General features: G+C 61.3%; 1 protein-coding gene across 6 annotated transcripts; it reads left to right on the forward strand.

The window, feature by feature from the left end:
* Positions 1–920: 920 nt before the first annotated feature.
* EPS8L1 (EPS8 like 1) lies at positions 921–19545 on the forward strand. 6 transcript variants are annotated; one of them, XM_047100902.1, is made up of 21 exons: positions 921–1002; positions 8209–8450; positions 9787–9888; positions 10402–11108; positions 11465–11523; positions 12100–12261; positions 12544–12693; positions 13248–13330; positions 13716–13977; positions 14235–14361; positions 14534–14622; positions 14718–14792; positions 14897–15045; positions 15617–15758; positions 15865–15893; positions 17712–17838; positions 17941–18054; positions 18235–18334; positions 18514–18688; positions 19018–19150; positions 19232–19545. In XM_047100902.1, the coding sequence occupies exons 6-21, from the start codon at positions 12175–12177 to the stop codon at positions 19316–19318; spliced, it is 1929 nt and encodes a 642-aa protein (XP_046956858.1). In that variant the 5' UTR covers positions 921–1002; positions 8209–8450; positions 9787–9888; positions 10402–11108; positions 11465–11523; positions 12100–12174; the 3' UTR covers positions 19319–19545. The 6 variants fall into 6 exon arrangements, with proteins under 6 accessions (XP_046956858.1, XP_046956853.1, XP_046956854.1 ...); XM_047100897.1 differs by having other exon boundaries at positions 11068–11108; XM_047100898.1 differs by having other exon boundaries at positions 9832–9888; positions 11068–11108.
* The last annotated feature ends 1540 nt before the right edge of the window (positions 19546–21085 follow it).

A 21085-nucleotide genomic window follows, 5' to 3' on the forward strand; every position in this document is an offset into this window, starting at 1 on the left:
ATGGATGAGTAGATGAACAAAATCTGGTATACACTTGCAGTATTATCCGGCCATGAAGACGCTATGCTACGTGCAGTAAGCCAGTCACAAAAACCCAAATGCCATATGATTCCACTTATGTGAGGTCCCTAGAGGAGACAAAATCACAGAGGCAGAAAGTAGGACAGTGGATGCGGGAGGCTGGGAGGTAGAGGGAAATGGGGAGTCTGTGTATAGTGGGCGCGGAATTTCGGTTTTGCAAGACGAGAAGAGTTCTGGAGACGGATGGCGGGATGGTTGCACAGCAGCGTGAATGTACTTAATGCCCCTGAACTATGCACTTAAAAATGGTTAAGATAGTAAATTTCATGTCCTGTGCATTTTTCCATAATTAAAATGAAAAAAAAAAAAAAGAGGAGGTCCCAAGAGGAGGACAGAGGAGATGAGCACTGTGTGTTCAGATGCTGGTGCTCTCAAATTTCTTTGGTTTTTGTTGTTGTTGTTGTTGTTTGGTTTTTTTGGTTTTGGCTTTTGAGAGGGGGGAGGGGCAGAGACAGGGGGAAAGAGAGAGAATCCCACCAAGCAGGCTCATGTTGTCAGCACAGAGCTCGATGCAGGGTTTGAACTCGTGGACTGTGAGCTCATGGCATGAGCCAAAGTTGGATGCTTAACCAACTGAGCCACCCAGGCGTCCCCGGTTCTCTCAGCTCTGAATACAGCATTTCCTGTCTGAGCCTTTTTCTCCTCTTATGTAAACTGGGCTCCTAATAGCCTCTACCTCAAGGGTAGGGTTTTCTGCAAAGGACAAATAATAAATAATTTCATCCTCATGGGCCCTATGGTCCCTATTGCAACTATTCTGCCATTATAGCAGGAAAGCCACCATAGACAAGGTGCACGCAAATGAGCATAGCTGTGTTCTAATAAAACTTTATTTACAGAAACAAGCAGCGGGCCATGGTTTCCCAGCTCATTAGAGTCTGGAAGGATGACATCAAGTAAATCACAAGGACCTGACACACAGTAAGTGCCAGAACATGGCTGCCTGCTAATGTTGTTATTACACAGAAAATAATACATGCAAATTCCTTCCCCTGAGGACCTCCCACCTGGTTCCCAGACACACCCACGGTGTTTAGAAACTCTCTTTGGGGGATGTTGTTGAGGTTTGTAAATTCTTGATAAGCATTGGGTGCTGTCCCAGGTGCTGAGAGACTTCTCCCACAAAGCCCTTTGCTTTCCCTATGGGGGCGGGGTGGCCCAAACTCATTCTCTCTCTCAATCTCTGTCTCCTGTTTTTAGGAAATACATGTAAAGTTTTTAGGCGTATAAGGACATCAGGGCTGCAAAGCACTTTTAAATAGTTCAGAAAAAGCGTGGGAGAGAAAGAGAAGGAGAGAGAGACAGGAGAAGGATAAAGCAAAAATGTTTATGTTCACTGTGAATGTCTGGGGAGTAGCTGCTAACAGGTACAGGGTTTTATCTGGGGGCAATACAATGTTTTTTTTTTCCAGTTTTTATTTATTTTTAAGAGAGAGAGAGACCACAAGCAGGAGAGGGGCAGAGGGAGAGGGAGAGAGAGAATCCCAGGCAGACTTTGCACTGTTAGCACAGCACCCAACATGGGGCTTGATCTCACGAACCACGGAGATTGACCCGAGCCAAAAGCAAGAGTTGCACTTTAACCGACTGAGCCACCCAGATGCCCCAAGGAGCAATAAAATATTTTGGAACTAGATGGAGGTGATGGTGGCCCCACACTGAGAAAGCACTAAATGCTACTGGGTTGTTCACTTTAAGATGGTTAATTTTATGTCAATTAAAAAAAAAGAAACTTGGTCAAAACACTTGTATAGCACCCTCAGTCTCTCTGGTCCTTACAGTGACCCTGGGAACCCACGATCTACCCTCATCATCCCTCTGTCTTCACGTTCCACCCCTCTGCCTTCACCCGCTCCGCCCCAGTTATGCTGACCTTGCTGATGCACACCAGACAAGCCCCTGCCTCAGGACCTTTGCACTGACTGTTGCCCCTGCCTGGAAACCCTTCCCCTGGTATCTCCACCCCTCACTCCCTCCCTTGAGTGAGGACCTCAGCGAGGCCTTCCCCAACCACACTATGACTTTTCAGTAGTATCCCCAGAGCACCTCCTGGGCCCTCCCCGGCCCCCTCCCCTGCCTTATTTGCCTTCACGGCACTATCACCACTGACATTCTAAACAGTTTCAGGAGACTGACCCGCCCTCCATCCTTCCCAAAGAATAAACAGCCCCACCACCAGCCTCCCTCCCCCACCCTCCTCCTCCGCGGGGGCCCAGGCGGGTTCTCAGACCCACCCTCTGTGCCACACCAGGGTGGACCCACCTCAGGGGATGTGCAGGGAAAAACCTAGCCCCTCCTCTGCACACTTAGGGAAGCCCCGAGTTGGTGTCACCTCCCCAGCCAGACCCGGGCTTGGGGCAACCCCATCCGTGGTGGAGTTTGGCCACCCTCTCGTTTGCTGCTGTCACGGTCGTCACCATGACCAGGACTCCACTGTCACACGCTCTGGCCAGACGCACCCCCTACAGACCTGACCCGCCAGCCTCCCCGGGGTATTCCCTCTGCACATTCCTGACTCATTCTCGAAATTCAGGTCAGAGCCCAGCTGCCTCTTCCTCCAGGAGGCCATCCCTGACTACCCCCCCCCACCCATAGAGTGAGTGACCACACCTGCCTCCCCGAAGTCACTCCATCTCGTCACCTTTGTTTTCTTTCCTCCACGGCACTTCCCACGATCTGAGAGTCTGTTCACGTGTGTGCCTCCCTGTTTATCTCCTGTCTCCCGCCACGCCCACTGACACAAGGGCAGGGGCTTTGTCTGGCCAGCACTCGGAACTCTCTTGGCACAAAGTAGGTCCTTAAGTATTTGCTACTCCGTGACTCTGGCACATCGCGTCTACCAGTGTCAGCACTGAGAATGTCATCCCTTGCCGCGCTGTCTTAGGAAAACTCCTATTCATCCTTCAGAACCCCGTGCAGCCATCAGTTAACCAGGAAAGGCTTCTTCCACTGGCTCACACATCCACTATGAGGCTGAAATAAGGGCCCCCTCAGGGGACACGCAGAGCCCTGTGCCACCTTCACTAGTGCACGTGACAGCACAGTGTCATCCCCCAATTAGACTCTCTTCTTCAGGGCAGAGAGTGGGGCACAGATTGGGTCTCAGGAACCATTCACCGAACGAATAAGTCAATTAACACATAGGTAAATAAGTACAGCTCCCACCTTATTTATAGCTGCCAAAAACCTGCTGTCACCTCACATTTCCTGTGACTTTGTCCCCCCAAGAACGCTCTGTCCTCGGAATTCACCCGCAAACCCTACAGTTGGGGCGTGGAGGTGGGCAAGTGTGTAAGGAGGGGAGGTTGAGGAGAGAGATGGGGTGCTTTTAGATATGACGCTGGGGGAGCTTAGCTGATCAAGCCCCAGTGGGGAATTCTGTGTGGTGCCTGGGCCCCCCCGCCCCCACAACCCAGAGAATCAATCCAGTCCCCGGTGACGGAGCTACCCCGGTTTGGGGACACCAGCAAACTCTGACCCGCACAGTCTTTGCAGCTCACTTCACAAAAGGCGCTGACCCTGGGGACGGGCGAGGGTTTGGAACGGGTTCCTGGTGACTGGTTCCCTTGGTGAGTCTCCAGGGTTCGCTGCCTCCGCCCAGGACTTACTGAGTCATACTGCGCAGGGGTGGGAGCCTCCGCTGGTATTTGGAAGCCACTTGCTCTGGTTTGAAGAGAGGGAGGGGCCTCCTGTGCGGCCGGAGAAGGAGGAAGGAGGCGCTGGACCCAGAACTAGGGTGGAGGCTCTGGTTTCGGTCTCAACTTCTCACCTGCTGCTCCAGACCTCGGAGCACCTGGAGGCAGGGACTGGGGCACCTGTGCTGAGCCCTGCCCTCCTCCCTCAGACCCCAGCGCCTCCTCCCTCAGACCAGGAGTCCAGACCACCACCCCCATCCTCCCTCAAAGCCAGGAGTCCAGACCCTCATTCCCTCCTCCCTCAGACCCAGCAGTCCAGACCCCCAGTCCTTCCTCCCTCAGACCCCAGCCCCTCCTCCCTCAGACCAGGAGTCCAGACCCCCGGCCCCCATCCTCCCTCAAACCCAGGAGTTCAGACCCTCCTTCCCTCCTCCCTCAGACCCAGCAGTCCAGACCCCCAGTCCCTCCTCCCTCAGACCCCAGCGCCTCCTCCCTCAGACCAGGAGTCCAGACCCCCAGCCCCCATCCTCCCTCAAACCCAGGAGTCCAGACCCTCATTCCCTCCTCCCTCAGACCCAGGTGTCCTGGCCCCCAGTCCCCTCCTCCCTCAGACCCAGCAGTCCAGACCCCCAGTCCCCTCCTACCTCAGGCCCAGGAGTCCAGACCCCCAGCCCCCTTCTCCCCCAGACCAAGAGTCCAAGCCCCAGCCACTCCTCCTTCAGACCAGGAGTCCAGACTCCCACCCCCTCTTCCCCCAGACCCAGAAGTCATGGTCCACTAGAACCTCCTCCCTCAGACCCAGGAGTCCTGGCCCCCAGTCCCCTCCCCCCTCAGACCCAGCAGTCCAGACCCCCAGTCCCTCCTCCCTCAGACCAGGAGTCCTGGCCGCCAGCCCCCTCCTCCCTCAGACCCAGCAGTCCAGACCCCCATTCCCTCCTCCCTCAGACCCAGGTGTCCTGGCCCCCAGTCCCCTCCTACCTCAGACCCAGGAGCCCAGACCCCCAGCCCCTCCTCCCTCAGACCAAGAGTCTAAGCCCAGCCACTCCTCCCTCAGACCCAGGAGTCCAGACCCCCAGTCCCTCCTCCCTCAGACCCAGAATCCTGAACCCCAGCCTCCTCCTCCCTCAGACCCAGCAGTCCAGACCCCCAGTCCCTCCTCCCTCAGACCCAGGAGTCCAGACCCCCAGTCCCTCCTCCCTCAGACCCAGAATCCTGAACCCCAGCCCCCTCCTCCCTCAGACCCAGGAGCCCAGACCCGCAGTCCCTCCTCCCTCAGACCCAGATGTCCTGGCCCCAGCCCCCTCCTCCCTCAGACCCAGCAGTCCAGACCCCCAGTCCCTCCTCCCTCAGACCCAGGTGTCCTGGCCCCCAGTCCCCTCCTCCTTCAGACCCAGGAGTCCAGACTCTCACCCCCTCTTCCCTCAGACCCAGAAGTCATAGTCCCCTAGAACCTCCTCCCTCAGACCCAGGAGTCCTGGCCCCCAGCCCCTCCTCCCTCAGACCCAGGTGTCCTGGCCCCAGCCCCCTCCTCCCTCAGACCCAGCAGTCCAGACCCCCAGTCCCTCCTCCCTCAGACCCTGCAGCCTTGGCCCCTGACTCTCAGGCAAGGCCTCTGTGAGGACACTCTTCTCCACCTGCACCTGCACGTGAAGAAAGGAACTGGACTTAGTCAGATCTGCGTTTGTGTCACATGGCCCAGGGCCACTGTGACCTTGGGCTAGTGGCCTCCCCACTCTGAGCCTCTGTGTTCTCTGCTAGTGGGCACCAGTCCCAGCCCCGCCTGCCTCGCAGAGGGTAAGGGGCCTGCTCCTGTCCGTGGACCCCAACCCAGGCAGGACCAAGCTCAGAAAGTATCTGTGGCATGGATGTGACAGGGACCCGGAGTGACAGAAGCTGGAGACAGAAGCACGGGACCCTCCTGCCTCCCCCTGCAGCACCCTTGGGAGCCACACACAGCACACCCTCCCCTCCCCTGCGCCTCCCAGGCCTGGAACACTCTTCCCTCACCCTCCCGGCCACCTCCACCTCGGGCTGCCAAACTCGCCCTTCAGGTTCAGCTCTGCCTGCCTGCCCCTCCTCCAGGAAGCCTGCCCTGACCCTCTTAGCCACCTCCCATCCCAGCACACGTGGGAAGAAAGGCCACCATCGACACCCAACCTCGCATCTCTCTTGGCCGGGCGCTGAGAGGGCTCTCCCTTAACGCCGCCAGTGTTGCGATCCCCATGTTACAGCTGGCCGGACTGGGGCACAGAGAGGTTGAGTGATTTGCTTAGCGTCCCACAGCTAGCAAGGGGCAGAGTCACGACGCGGCTGCGCAGGGAAGCTAGCACCAGAGGATTCAGGGTGTAGATTGTAGGGCCCGGGTTCCGCCCGCCTGTCCCCACCAGGTACCTGCTGTGTGACCGTAGACAAATTCCCTAAGGGTGTGTGTCCGCACTTCCTCAGGTGTAGACAGGAGATAATGGAACCCGTTTCCTAGGATGTTGTGGGGATCAGACACACACACACACACACACACACACAGTACTCAGAAGAAGACCTAAGCACACCCGCATCACGTAGGAAGTAATAAGTATTATCAACTCTATTTCGTGGCAAAGTCAGAACTCGAACCCCCACCCGCCCCCGCTCTTTGCCATCGCCCCACAGGATTGTCTCCCCTTCGCTCTATTCTTTCATCCCCGCCAACCCAGGACAAAGGGGCGCTTCCTGTGGTTTCCAGCCTCGCTCAGCGTGGACTGTGGGGTCAACACGGGCCGGACGAAACAGTGAAGCACCGTCCACACGAATGCGCCGAAAGCCAGTATCACTCCAGCACTGAATGTGTGCTAGACCCTGTTCTAATGTGCGGCAGACGGAGCGCGGGGCTGAACGTACAGAAGTCTCTGCCCTCCGGTCACTGGGGGGCTCAGTCGGTTAAATGTCCAACTTGGGCTCAGGTCAGGATCTCACAGTTCCTGAGTTCCGTCCCCGTGCAGGGCTCTGCGCTGACCTTGACGAGCCTGCGGGGATTCTGTTTCTCCCTCTCTCTGCCCCTCCCTGGCTCGCGCTCTCTCTCTCTCTCTCTCTCTCTCTCTCTCTCTGTCTCTCTCAAAAGAAATAAAAAATACATAAAGATAGGAAAATAAAAAACACATAAAGAAAGGAGTCCTGGCCCCAGCCCCCTCCTCCCTCAGACCCAGCAGTCCAGACCCCCCAGTCCCTCCTCCCTCAGACCCAGGAGTCCAGACTCCCACCCCCTCTTCCCTCAGATCCAGAAGTCATGGTCCCCTAGAACCTCCTCCCTCAGACCCAGGAGTCCTGGCCCCCAGCCAGGATTCCTCACGATGCTTACATTCTAACAGGGGGGACATAAAATGAACGGGTAATATAGTGTGTGGCAAGGTGATAAACGCTCTGAAGAGAATTTAGGGAGCAGGGAGAGACCACAATTTTAAATAGGGTGGCCAGGCTTCTCAGAGAAGGTGACACTCAAGCAAAGACCTGAAGGAGGTGAGGGAACAAGCCAGGAGGATATCTGAGGGAAGAGGCATTCCAGGCAGAGGGCAGAGCAAGCGCAAAGGCCCTGGGGCAGGACTGGCTCTCAGGGCTCGAGGAGCAGCAGGGAGCCCAGAACCGAGTGATGGAGGGAGAGAGGAGGTTTGAAGGATGTTCCTTAAGACTTTGCAGACCTCAGCTCTTATCCCAGAAACGGGGAGCCCCTGAAGGGTGCGGAGCAGGGAGTGCTGTGAGCTAACCTAGGTTTCTTGGGGCTCCCTGCAGGGAGACTAGACGAGGGGAGGAAGGGAGCAGGGGCCTGTCGGGAGGCCGCTGCAGGTGCAGGTGCAGGACGTTGGCCGGGACCAGGTGAAGGTCACACTGATAATGGGCAAGGCTAAAAGGGGGCTTGCCCGCCCCTCCTCCTGCTCTCCGAGCTTTGGCGTTTGCTGCTCTTCCTCTCCCTGCAAGTGTGACCTGGGTGAGTCTCTTCACCCTCGGTGTCCTCAGTTTCCTCCTCTGGGAGGCGGAGACCCCCGGCCCTCACCTCACTGGGTTTGGGGGAGAAACGACAGGTATGGCTTGGGTAGCAAGGCCCATGGCACGGGGGAAGTTCTCTAAAGGAGATTTCAAGCCTCAGGAGCTCGTTAACGTCAGCGAAGTATTTGGGGCTGGGCCGGGCGCCGAGTGGGTTGGAGTCTCACCAGAGGGGGTTACTGGGGGGGGTTTCTAGGGGAAGAGGCCAAGGGAGGGGTGGGGGCTCAGGGCCCCGTGGAGGCAGGAACCCTGAACAGGAGGTGGGCCCAGGGCAGGCACAGACCCCGGCCCGGGTTCGAGCCCCAGCCCTTCCACACTGACCGCCCCTCTCTGAACCGCCAGCAGGTGAAATCAGAGCTCTGCCCTCCCACAGGCGGCAGGAGAATCGGAAAGGGTATTGGAGGCAGAGCCCTCGGTTCTGAGGTTCTGACGTGTGAACGGGTGTGACATCAGATGACTGTTGTTGTCCCTGTTCTAGGGTTGTTATGACAGAGCCGGTCCCAGTTCCTGGCTCCCCGGAGGCCGGTCCTGTCCCCCCCACCCCAGCCCGGGTCCCTCCGCCAGCCCCGCCCAGGTGTGTGCCAGGTGAGTGCTCAGGTATGCGGAGGCGGGGTGGCCCGGCGGGAGCAGGAAGGACGGGGCCGTTGGGAACCCAGTGGAGAGCAGAGAGCCAGCTGGGCCCCTCGTCGCAGCCACTGCCTGGCAGAGCCTGCCCCGCAGGTGAGGAGGGGGCCTAGCCGGGAGGGGCTGGAGGTGGGGACTCCTGTGTCTGGGGGGGGGGGGCAGGAGCAGGGGGCCAGGACTCCCGGGTCCAGACACCACGAAGCCCTTCAGTCCCGACGAGGTAAGGGACCGGCCCCGTAGCCCGAGGTCATAGTGGCTGAGGAAACGCATGAACGGGTCTGGCTCTAGGAGGAGACTTGGAATCAAAATCCTTTGGTCCTTACAGTCGAGAAGCTCTAAGCCCGAACCCCTGGGCCCCTAAGGAGATCAGGCCGGGAGACAGGATCGCTGGAGAGAGGAAGGAAAATGGGGTACACATAGATTAGGGAGCCGACACATGGAACCCTGACAGATTTGGGGGGGCAGGGTACTAGGTGTGAGGGAGGAGGGGCTGGGGGTCTGGACTCCTGGGTCTGAGGGAGGAGGGGCTGGGGGTCAGGACTCCTGGGTCTGAGGGAGGAGGGGCTGGGGGTCTGGACTCCTGGGTCTGAGGGAGGAGGGGCTGGGGGTCAGGACTCCTGGGTCTGAGGGAGGAGGGGCTGGGGGTCTGGACTCCTGGGTCTGAGGGAGGAGGGGCTGGGGGTCAGGACTCCTGGGTCTGAGGGAGGAGGGCTGGGGGTCTGGACTCCTGGGTCTGAGGGAGGAGGGGGCTGGGGGTCAGGACTCCCTCATCTGAGGGAGGAGGGGCTGGGGGTCTGGACTCCTGGGTCTGAGGGAGGAGGGGCTGGGGGTCTGGACTCCTGGGTCTGAGGGAGGAGGGGGCTGGGGGTCAGGACTCCTGGGTCTGAGGGAGGAGGGGGCTGGGAGTCTGGACTCCTGGGTCTGAGGGAGGAGGGGCTGGGGGGCAGAACTCCCGGGTCTGAGGGAGGAGGGGCTGGGGGTCTGGACTCCTGGGTCTGAGGGAGGAGGGGCTGGGGGGCAGGACTCCTGAGTCTGAGGGAGGAAGGGCTGGGGGCCTGGGTCTGATGGAGGAGGGGCTGGGGGTCAGGACTCCTGGGTCTGAGGGAGGAGGGGGCTGGGGCCAGGACACCTGGGTCTGAGGGAGGAGGTGCTGGGGGGGGGTGTCTGGACTCCTGGGTCTGAGGGAGGAGGGGGCTGGGGGTCTGGACTCCTGGGTCTGAGGGAGGAGGGGGCTGGGGGTCTGGACTCCTGAGTCTGAGGGAGGAGGGGCTGGGGGTCTGGACTCCTGAGTCTGAGGGAGGAGGGGGCTGGGGGCCCAGACTCTGGGTCTGAGGGGGGAGGGGCTGGGGGCAGGACTCCTGGGTCTGAGCGAGAAGGCCACTGGGAGCCTGGACCTCTGGGTCTGAAGGAGGTGGTTGGGCCAAAATCCTAGGTACTGCAGGCCAGGTCAGGCCCTCACTTCTTTGCTGGCTCCCAGGGCACCTCCAGGTGGCAGGAGCCCCCCCATTCTCCACACCATGAGCACCACCACAGGGTAAGTGCCCCCAGCCCCCTCCGGCCACCCTCTTACCCACGCCCCCAGGTAGCATGGACAGCAGCCCAGGCCTGGACAGCCCCCTTCCCTGCTCGGCCTATAGTTACAGCCACTGGCCCAGAGCAGACGCGCCCGGGTTCAAATCCAGCTGCCAACACTCAGGAGGTGTGACCCCGGCCCAAGAACCTCACCTCTTGGAGGCTCCGTTCCTCCTCTGTGAAACAGGGACAATTTTGAGCGCTTGACAGGAAAATGAAGGTAACAGGACTTAGCAGATCATCTGACCAAGAGTAGGTTCTCCACTCATGGCAACTGCTGTTGCCGTTATCTTGTTATTAAATATTGACCTTTTGCCGAAAAAAATCCGGGCTGCTTATAACAAAGGCTCAAGTCTCCTGGAGTGAGCAGGGAAAACGACAAAGGGAGACCCATGGGAATAGCGGCATGGGAGATAGGCGGTAGTGAGCTCTCCAGCACAGAGGTAATCAAATTTTGGGGCGATCTGACCAGCAGAACAGGACGAGGAGCAGAGCTTTGACTTGAAAGTGTTCCTCGTTCCTGCTGAGCCCTGAGCTTCCGTTACTTCTGTGCACTTCTTCTTGGAGAAGGTGACCTAGGAGGAGGAGGTCAGGGGCAGGAGACAGAAGGATCAGACTGGGAAGAGCCTGGCCCAGGGGGACGGAGAAGATAAGTCTGTCTACCGCAAATACTAATGCTATTGTAAAAACGCCCATTTATTGAGCAACTACCGTGGGCTGCCCTTCGCATCGTGAAAAGTAACCGTCACTGAGGCCATGAGGGCCCTCGACTCTGAGCGAATCCGCCCACAGCTCTACCAGACGGAGGCTGTAGACGGACTCACTCCTATCTCAGAAAGGGACACCGAGGCAGGAGAGAGGAAGTCTCCCACCCAGGGTCCTGTGGCAAGGCGGTAGTTGACAGGGCGTTCAAAGCCAGGTCTGCGTGACCGCGAAGACCACACTCTCCACCACCTCCCAGCACCACTCCCGGCCTTACCCGCCTGAAACCGAGCTCTGGCCCTGCCCTCCCCTGCTCAGAACCCTCCTTGGTTCCCCATTGCTCTCACAATGAAGTCCTTCCCGCTCTGCTTGGCATTCAAAACCCCCATGATCTGCTCCCAATTCGCACGGCCCCTCTCACCCTTTTCTCCCGAACCAGCCCAGAAGCTGCCCCCAAACCAAGTGCCAAGTCTATCTATGGTGAGTTTGGGAGCCAGAAAACCCCAGGCTGAAACTGGGTCTGAGGGAGGAAGGGGTGGAGGGTCTGGACTCCTGGGTCAGAGGGGGGAGGGGGCTGGGGTCAGTACTGCGGGGTCTGAGGGAGGAGGTGGGTGCGGAATCAGGATCCCTTGGTCTGAGAGAGGAGGGGCTGGAGGTCTAGAGTCCCAGGTCTGAGGGAGGAGGGGCTGGGGGGTCAGGACCCATGCGTCTGAGGGAGGAGGGGCTGGGGGGTCAGGATCCCTGCCTCCTGGGGAGGAGGGGCCGGGTCTTCTGGGTCTGAGGGAGGAGGGGCCAGGGGCTGGGGCTTCTGGGTAGATCCTCCTTCTCCCCCACAGAGCAGAGGAAGCGTTACTCCACTGTGGTTCTGGCAGACGTTTCCCAGTATCCAGTCAATGTGAGTCTGGGGTCTGCATTGCCGCGGGGAGCCTTCGGGGAGGAAAGGCAGGCCGGCCTGGGAAGGTGGCGGGGTCGAAGGCGGCCGGGCCTCCAAACAGAAGGAAGCTGCAAGCTCAGTTGACCCATCTGCAGGGCGGGGCTGCTTCTGCCCGCCTGCCCTCAGCGGTGGGAGTCCGGCAGAGGCAGTCAGTTCCACTTGAATCTGCCACGGTCCTCCTCCAGACCGGCTGTTAGGCCGGACAGGCAGGCCCCAGGGACAAATGCTACGTCAACCTGTGGGCGTAGGGGCCAAAGTGTGCCAGGTGCTCTCTTGGAGGCAGGGGTGCTTAGAAGGGACTAGATCCAATCCCTGCCTTCAAGAAGTCTCCAGTCTCGCTGGCAAGACACACGCAGGCGCCAGTCGCTCTGATGAAAACAAAACAAAGGGTCCCATAGGTGGAGCCGGTGACGGGACGCTTTCTGGAGGAGGTGTGGTTACTGTCAGGCTGGAAGGCGGGGGCAGGGGATTCTGAGCCCGCCTGTCGCCCTCCTGGGGCCCGCCTGGGACTCCCTGCTTTCTCCGCACCCCTGCCAGCACCTGGTGACGTTCTGCCTGGGCGAGGAGGATGGCGTGCACACCGTGGAGGACGCTTCGCGGAGGCTGGCGGTCATGGACAACCAGGGCCGCGTCTGGGCCCAAGAGATGCTGCTGCGCGTGTCTCCGGACCGTGTCACGCTGCTTGACCCCATGTCCAAGGTGTCAGGGGACACGTGGGTGGAAGGGGCAGAGGCATGGAGAGCTTGACTCTAGGGACGTCCGAGTGTGACTCTTGGCCCCCACGCGTCCTTCCTCTGGGAACTTTGGCAAGAGCTCTCTGCCCTTCGTTTTTGGAGCGTCACTGGCCTCCTCTGTTAAATCAGAGGTGTGATACTGCAGCCCCGCAGGGTCGCCTGGGCCGTGCTGGGGTCCCAGCTGGCACTGCTGTCATTTGGGATCCTCGGATCCGAGCCTCCGTTTACCCGCCGTCCCGCCCCGCAGGAGGAGCTGGAGTCGTACCCGCTGGGTGCCATCGTGCGCTGCGACGTGGTGACGCTGCCTGGCCGGAGTCGCTCGCTGCTGCTGCTGGTGTGCCAGGAGCCGGAGCGCACGCAGCCCGACGTGCACTTCTTCCAGGGCTTGCGTCTCGGGGTGAGCGGGCCCGGGTCCCGGGGAGCCACCTCACGCAGGGCTGGGACCCTGCGGATGCCGGGGGGCGGAGCCGGAAGTGGGAGGAATCCAGAGCTTGGGCGGTGATGGGGCGGGGCCTCTGCGCGGGGCGGGGCCTCTGCGCGGGGCGGGCCTGGGCCAGTGGAGGGGGCGTGGCCTGGAGGGAGGAGCTGGAAGGGATGGGGGGGTTTGAGGGCAGGTGGGACCGGGACGAAGTAGAATGGAGACTGAAACTGAGGGCCGGGACGGAACCTGACAGCACCTGGGGGAGGGTGGATGGGAGCAGCCAGAACTCGGGGCGAGTATGGCCTAGGGGCAGGAAACCCCAGCACCCCGGCTCCGGGATTGGGGACGTGGTTTAGGGCAGGGGAAGAAGTAGCAGAGCGCGGGCGGGCGTGGGCACCGCGTGTGGGCGCCGCGTGTGGGCGCCGACGTGGAGGGACTCCGGCACCCAGCCAAGGAATCGACTGAACCGGACCGCGGCTGGGACGAGGGGTAGGTGGGGTGAAGGCCTGGCCTGACAGCATGATTGGCAGGCGGAGCTGATCCGAGAGGACATCCAGGGGGCTCTACACGACTACCGGTCCGGCCTCGGGGAGCGCAGGCCCGCGGCGCTCAGGTAAGAAAGAGGGCTGGGCGGGGAGCGAGGGGAGAAGCGAGGACGGGTGGGGTCTCAGTCTCGGCATCCGACAAATGGGCTGCCACCGCTCGCCCACAAGAGAACGAGTTTGGAAGCCTGTCGAACAGAGCGTGGTTCGGGTCTTGCCAACCCCCCGCAGACACGTGTACCCCCTCTCCAAGAGTACTTTTCCTAGTGCTGGTCCTCCGTTTCTCCTCCCTCAGGCCTCAGTTTCCCTCCGCACAGGTGCTCGCCCCTCCCCTTGTCTCCAGTTTCTCCGCGCCACCTGCAGCCTAGGTTTGACTAGGTTCTGAGCCCCGCTGTCTCCCCCGCCCTGGCCCCGGGTCGACCCAGGCTCTTTCCCCCTCGTCCCGTCCCTCCGCAGGGCTACGCAAGAGGAGCTGCAGCGCCGCCCCTCGCCGGCCGCCGAGACCCCTCCCCCGCAGCGCCGCCCGTCAATCCGCGCGGTCATCAGCACGGTGGAGGCGGGCCGGGGGCGACCCCAGGCGGAGCCCATCCCGGAGGCGGAAGAGTCGCTGAGGCCGCGGCCTGGCCTGGCGGGGACCTCAGGCAGCGCTGCCCCGGCCTCCCCTGACCTGGGGCCCCGCGGCCCGGACCTGGCCAGTCTGCAGGCGGAGCGGGAAGTGGTGCGTGGGGCGGGGCCAGGGCGTGGGGGCGGACCGGCTGTGGATGTGTCCCGCCTCCCGGGAGGGGGGTGGTGTCAGACTTCTGGGGGTGTGGCCGGCGGTGACCGATCTAGGGGGACAGGGACAGGCATCCGAGGGTTCGGCCTGGCCTGGGAGGATGTCAGGGTGCTCGGCCTAAGTAAGGGCTTTGCCTGGGGTGATGAGGGGCCTGGACTCCGCATCCCCGAGTCCCACGCGTCCCCTGTTCTGTCCCCCAGGACATCCTGAACCACGTGTTCGACGACGTGGAGAGTTTCGTATCGAAGCTGCAGAAGTCTGCGGAGGCGGCCCGGGTGCTGGAGCACAGGGAGCGCGGCCGCAGGACCCGGCGCCGGGCGCCTGGGGGTGAGGGCGCCCCCCGCCCCCCAGTGGGATCCGGAGCATCCAATCTATCCCAAATACCTTCCCTCTCCCTACGGCCTCCCCCTGCCCCCTGTCCCTACCCCCCGCCCAGGTTTGATGCCCCATCACCGGGGATCCCACTGGGCCCCTGCCTCCCCACCCCCCCCCCCTGCAGAGGGTCTCCTGACGCTGCGGGCCAAGCCGCCCTCCGAGGCCGAGTACACGGACGTGCTTCAGAAAATCAAGTACGCCTTCAGTCTGCTGGTGAGAACCGGTCCAGCCTGGGCCAGCGGGGGGTCAGGGGCACGGCGAGCCTGCCGCGTCCCAGCTCTGAACCCGGCACCTGCCCGGTCCCTCAGGCCCGGCTGCGTGGCAACATCGCCAACCCCTCGTCCCCCGAGCTGCTGCACTTCCTGTTCGGACCCCTGCAGTTGGTGAGGCACCCCCATCCTTAGGTACCCCCTGCGGCAGGAGGAATCGGGGTTCCACTTCCGGAGGGGGGGAGGTGATGGCGTGCTCACTCCTGCACCCCCGGCAGATTGTGGACACATCGGGAGGCCCCCAATTCGCAAGTGGAGTGCGGCGGCCGCACCTGACGTCCGAGGCGGTGGCGCTGCTGCGGGACAATCTCACCCCACGGGAAAATGCGCTCTGGACCTCTCTGGGGGACGCGTGGACCCGCCCGGGGTGAGGGGCGCCGTGACGGAGGGGCGGGGCCGGCAGGGAAGGGTAGTTGCTGGGCTTAGCTAGAGGTTGACCAAAGCAACTGAATGAACCCAGGACCTATGCCGGGACCCGGCTGGAGGAAAGGCCAGAAACTCCTGTGAAGGAGAGGCCTAAGACTGACCAAAAGACCGGGCTTGGAGGAGTGGGGTGGGCTGTACCGGAGGGCTACGGCTTCGGGAAGGACTAGCCTGTAGGTTGGGGAAGGCGGTAAGAGCAGAGCCGGAGGAGACTTGGGGGAAAAGAGGCGGCGGGATGTGCTTAGAATCAGAAGGAAGATTGAGAGGCTGGGCGCAGCGTTAGAGTGGAATCCGTGTGTTTGCAGATACAGTCGATGCCGGGGGCGGGGCTTGGGCAGGGCTTAGGTGCAGGGGCGGGACTTCGATGCCGGGGAGAGGCTTGGGGCGGGGGCGGGGCTGGGCAAAAAGGGGCCAGGTAGGATAGAGCCGAGCCGACAGGAGGGGGAAACCTTACTGAGGTTAATAGGGCTGGAGGCCACCCCAGGAGCCCTGAGCCCCGAGCCCCTCGGCCACAGGCTGGAGCTGCCCCCAGAGGAAGGATCCCCGTACAGCCCTGAGTTCTCCAGCGGCTGGGAGCCCCCGGCCACTGACCCGCAGGGCCGTGCCTGGGGGGACCCAGTCGAGAAACAGCAGCAGCACGAGCGGCGGCGCCGGCAGGTGAGCACCGGACACCCACCCCCGCCTCCCCTGCCCAGGTGACACAGCGGGGCCGGGACCGGGCAGTCTGGCCCTACCTGAGCTACTGCTCTCCTCTCCCCCACAGCAAAGTGCCCCCCAGGTCGCTGTCAATGGGTGAGTGCCGCCCCCAAGGTGGGACAGGTGGGGTCGAGGAGGGGTGCGCCCTGGGGGCTCCTGACACTGACTCCGTTCCTTTTTTCCGTCTTTCCTTCTGTCTTCCCGGCTCATCACAGGTGGGTGAGGTGGTGAGGAGGGAGAGGGGCCCGGGCTGGGAGGGAGGGGGCGCAGGTCCCAGGGCCGGAGGGAGGAGGGGGTTGGGAGTGGGTAAAGTCCGAGAGGCTGTGAGAAGGCAGTCACTTCCCAGGGCCTGGGGAGCTCCCTGTCTGGGTCCCTAAGAGCATAGAGCCCAAGGTGTTGGAGGCAGAGACTGGGGAATTGGGCCTTTGGGGTTGGCAGAAGAGCCCGACTTTGGCGCTTGGGGCCTTGGAGACCCAGCCAAGCCCTGGGCCTTCAAGGGTCACGGGGCACGTTTCTGGGAAAATTGGGAAGTGGTAGTATTTCCGGGCCCCTGAAAGAGGTGAAGACGGAGGCTGGACCCTCACTCTCCCAAGGCTCTAAAGCCCTTGTCTCATTTCCTGCTGGAAGTGTTATACTGAGAGCCTTTAAGGGTTAAAAAGCTGGGGAAATTGAAGTTTGAGACCTGGACTCCTGAGTGTCTCTGGGGGAGGAAATATCGGGGGGGCTGAGTTCATGATTCCAAAAAGCAATGGGGGCACAGACTCTAGGGTCCTGGGGAATAAGGGGCACAGATGACCCAGGACTCCAGGGTCCTCGCGCAAGTCGGGGGGCAGATGTGAGGAAGCTTCATGGGATAAGAAGAAGGCAAAGCTGCAGGAGCAGAAGGGGGGTCTGGGTGAGGGCCCCGGCAGAGGGTCTCAGCAGGGACAGCGTGCTGGGAGCTGCCAGCCCCACACAGGGGGCGCCGCGGCCCTGAAGACCCCCCTCTCCTTTGCACAGGTAGGCCTGATCCGGGCTGAGGTCCTCCTTCCTGGGGCGTCGGAGCCCAAATCTTGCTCCCTGCTACCCCGGCTGCCTGGTCTTGCAGAACTCCCCCCTGCTTCTGACTCGGGCTTGACACCCCCAGCTTTCACCTTCCCTTCTCTGAGCCTCCCTCCTTTGCAGGGAGAACGAGAAGAATAATCCCTTCCTGGAAGAGAGAGAAGTCTATGAGGTTATACAGGCTAGCAGTTAAGAGCTCAAGGCCCTGGTAGAGCTCAGGTTCATATCCAGCTGCGTGCCCGGGAGACCAGAATCACTCAGGGCATGGACTGCGGGGCCAGGGTGGCGACGCCTCTTTCTTGCTCTGTGACCTTTACCTCATCGTGCCACCTCGTGTCCCTGTTCTCCGACTTCCTCACCTGTAAAATAGCTGATGACAGGGTCTGCAGTGGGGGAGAGGGGTTCCAAATTCGTGGTTACACCAAGGGTTGTGTTAAAAATCAGATTAGCCAATCTATGTAAGAGACTGAGCAGAGTCTGGCACCTAGTCAGTGCTATATAACCCCTGTTTGTATCCTCACTAGGGGCTACCCGAAGCATGAGCCCATTACGTATAGGTGCTTAGTAAACAGCTGGCTCTAGCTGTGTGATCCGGGGCAAGTGACTTTCTCCCCCTGAGTCTTAGATGTCCTCATCTGTGAAAGGGAGGTGACGTCACTGCCTGTAGTTTGTGCGGCAGCACGGTGGCCGGGCACATAAGGAGTGAACTGCATTCAAGGCGTTACTCCGATTTCAAATCTCTATTAACAGTATTAACCTGGCCCCCCGCGTTGACCTCTGCTTGGCTCTAACCCCAGCTCACACCAACTCCCTACTGCCCAGCGCAGGGAGACTGGCTGCCTCCTTGTCCCCAACCTGTGTTGTTCTCCACAGTCACCAAGACCCTGAGCCAGAGGCTGAGTCCCAGCTGGAGCCCGAGGGAAAGTGGGTCCTATGTAACTATGACTTCCAGGCCCGCAACGGCAGTGAGCTCTCTGTCCAGCGGCGGGATGTGTTGGAGGTTAGAGGGGTGGGGGGTGGGGGGGTGGGGCCGAGGGACGGCAGGGGGCCCGGCTGTAGCTGCAGACACAGGCTGTGAACCATCCTCTCCTACCCCCCTCAGGTCCTGGATGACCAGCGTAAGTGGTGGAAGGTTCGGGACCAGCGAGGGCAGGAGGGATATGTACCGTATAATATCCTGACACCCCACCCGGGGCCTCGGGCAAGCCGCAGCCTGGTGAGTCTGGGCAGATTCCTGGGGACGATCAGGTGTCAAGGGCACTGACAGAGGAAGTAGCTGGAGGCGGGGGTGGGAGCGGGGGGGGGGGGGGGGATGCAGAAATTTACCTCCAAAAGGCGGAGGAGCTGGGACTAGGTCCTGTCTTTGATCTCAGTGCTCCTCTGGCTCCCTCTGCAGGAGACTAGCACTCCTCCTCCCCCACGGGCCCCGGCTCCTGCCTCCTCTCGCCCCACCTGGGACAGCTGTGATAGCCTCAACTTGGACCCCCTCGAGAAGGGTGAGTGGTGCAGGCACCTTCGGGGAGCCGTCCTTGTCCTCGCTTTCCAGTCAGGGGAACCAAGGTTCGGAAAGACCCAATGGACGCCGGGCCCATCATGAGGACGCTGGAGGTCTCCCTTCTGGCCCCAGGACCCTTCGTCCTGAGTCCGCCGTCTCTCCCGGTTTCCCCGCCTGCAGAGAAATTCTCCCAGATGCTGTGTGTCAACGAAGAGCTGCAGGCGCGCTTGGCCCAGGGCCGCTCAGGCCCCAGCCGCGCAGCCCCGGGTCCCCGCGTCCCGGAGCCGCAGCTCAGCCCGCACTCGGACGCCTCGGAGGTCCGCGCCTGGCTGCAGGCCAAGGGATTTAGCGCTGGGTGAGTGACTGGGGTCGGCCGGGGAGCCGGAGGCGTGGTCGCGAGAGGGGGAGCCTTGGGAGTGGCCTAAAGCGAGGGTCGCTCTGGTGGCAGTGAACGGCAGCGTGACTGGCACGTTACCGCGGGCTTGGATTGGGGTCTGCGGGCGCGCCTGCCTCCCCGCCCCCTCCCACAGCGCACTGTGATTGGGGGGCGGGAGCCTTCTGCTCGGCAAGAATGCTGTTGCGATTGGACAAACGGCGGGACAGAAGTGACGTGATTGGCGGGGCTGAAGGGCTTGGCGCTGTGATTGGCTGGCGGGCCTGACCGCTCTCCCTCCGCTCGCCCAGGACCGTGGACGCGCTGGGCGTGCTGACCGGCGCGCAGCTTTTTTCACTGCAGAAGGAGGAGCTGCGAGCCGTGAGCCCGGAGGAAGGGGCGCGCGTGTACAGCCAGGTCACCGTGCAGCGGGCGCTGCTGGAGGTGAGCGGGCGCTCCCGGGCCGACCCGGGAGGGCACCCAGGGCTCGGAGACCAGGTGTCTGATTTCCACCCCGCCCTCCAGGACAAAGAGAAAGTGTCAGAGTTGGAGGCGGTGATGGAGAAGCAAAAGAAGAAGGTGGAAGGCGACATGGAAACTGAGGTTATCTGACCCTTCCCGGCTCCTCTGCTCAGTTTTTCGAGGAAGCCCCGTGGCAGAACGGACTCTGCAGACTGCTGCCACCCATGGAAGTAGACCCCTCCCGAAGGCCCCAGACCTGTTCCGGTGGAGCCTCCTGAGTGAGCGGACTGGCCGTGAGTGGGAGGGAAGGGCCATACTCGGGGTCCCCGCGCATTGGGATATGCTGCCGAGTCTATAAACAGCCTCCTTGTAGCAGACATTTTCAAACTGCTGTCCCTTCTCTACCGGGCCACGAGGGGTCCAAGAGCCTCTCTCACCCCCGCTACAGCCTCAGGACGACAAGGAATCTGCAGGTCCCCACCTTTTCTGGTTTCTTTCTCTGAATCCCTCTCCTCCCTTCCCCCCCCCCCCCGACATGCTTTCTCCTCACCTCTCAGCCACCAGTCTGTCCTCTAGTTCACTCCAGAGAGACCTTCTGAACGGCCAATATCCCAGGCTTCCCTTGCTCAAACTCCTTTCCTGACTCCCCACGGCCCTCTTAGCCCTAGAGCCGAGCATCTGAGGTTTGATCCCTACCCACTCTCCTCATCCCCCCATGCCCTCCTCCAAATGCCCCCAAGCTCCCTCAAACACCGGGGTCCTGCGCTTGCTTTCTGCGGGCTGGAAGGGATCTTCCGCTTGGTGAACAGCTTTCCTGGCCCAGCTCCAATACCCACTTCAGGGAAGCCTGCCCCATCCCCGGCATCCACGTCACTTTGTCCCCCACTAAGTGCCAGGGACCCAGCCACAAAGTGGCTGCCTCCTGAATATGCCACAGGCCTCCTGGTCACCCTTCTCCTGGGAGAGGACATCCTCAAAGGAGGCTGTCCCCTTGTTCCCTCTGACCGGCAGTAACTTCCTCATGTCCAGACAGCGAGCAAGGCTGGTTCAGGACTGGTTTTCTTTCATCCCACCCGCATTCAGACTGGTTGTCCCCCAAGCTTTAGGAACAAGTCCCTTTCCTCCTCCTGTGGCCCCAGAATGCCCACCTCTACCCCTGGAGGTGAGTGTCTTCCTCAGCCACACTCTGCCTTCCAAAATCAGATGAGACCAGACACAGTGGGGGCAGGCAGGAGCTCCGACCCTGGCCCCGCTTTGCCCGCCTCATGCCTCACACCTCTCCTGCCTCCCCCAGATCCAGGCTCCAGCTCGGCAGCTGCGGGCCTGGGGCTGGTCACACTCCCAGCTCCCCTCTGCCTGCCTCCGGGCTTCTATGTGCTTCCCACCCTGACCCCCTCGGCCCCAGTGGGTGTGTAAACGTCCTCTAACCTCCTGCCTCCTCTCCCAGCCCTGGTTTCTGACAGAAACCGGGGACGCGAGTGGCATCCCCAACCTGCATGCCCCACATTCCCACGGCACCCACGGCCAGGGCCACACAACCCCTCGTCAGGAGCGAGGCAGGCCTGAGCCCTATCCCAACACCAGCCAACCTGTCAGGACGTGCAGGCGGCCGTCGCCTCCGCCACTCCCACAGTCTCACTGTGGCTCACCAGCTCTAGCCACCCTCCCTTCCAGCACTTATGGCAGCAGCCCCATAAGCTGGTCTCCCTCCTTCTGTCCCTCACTGCCCTCCCCCAGACTGTTGTCAACGCAGCTGCCAAAGGGACCCGTGAAAACCTAGGTCCCACCTCAGTTCAAGTCCTTCCCAGGGCTGGCCGTTACGGTTCCAACCTCATGCCCTACTATCTCTGACCACACTTGCACCCCACAGACTTTGTACCTGCTGCCCTCTTCATCCAGAAAACTCTTCCTTTAAAT

This window comes from Lynx rufus, unplaced genomic scaffold (assembly GCF_022079265.1).
Source record: "Lynx rufus isolate CCGP_SWC_20201006 ecotype Redwood Valley unplaced genomic scaffold, mLynRuf1.p SCAF_54, whole genome shotgun sequence".
In the NCBI taxonomy this organism is placed as follows: Eukaryota; Metazoa; Chordata; class Mammalia; order Carnivora; family Felidae; genus Lynx; species Lynx rufus.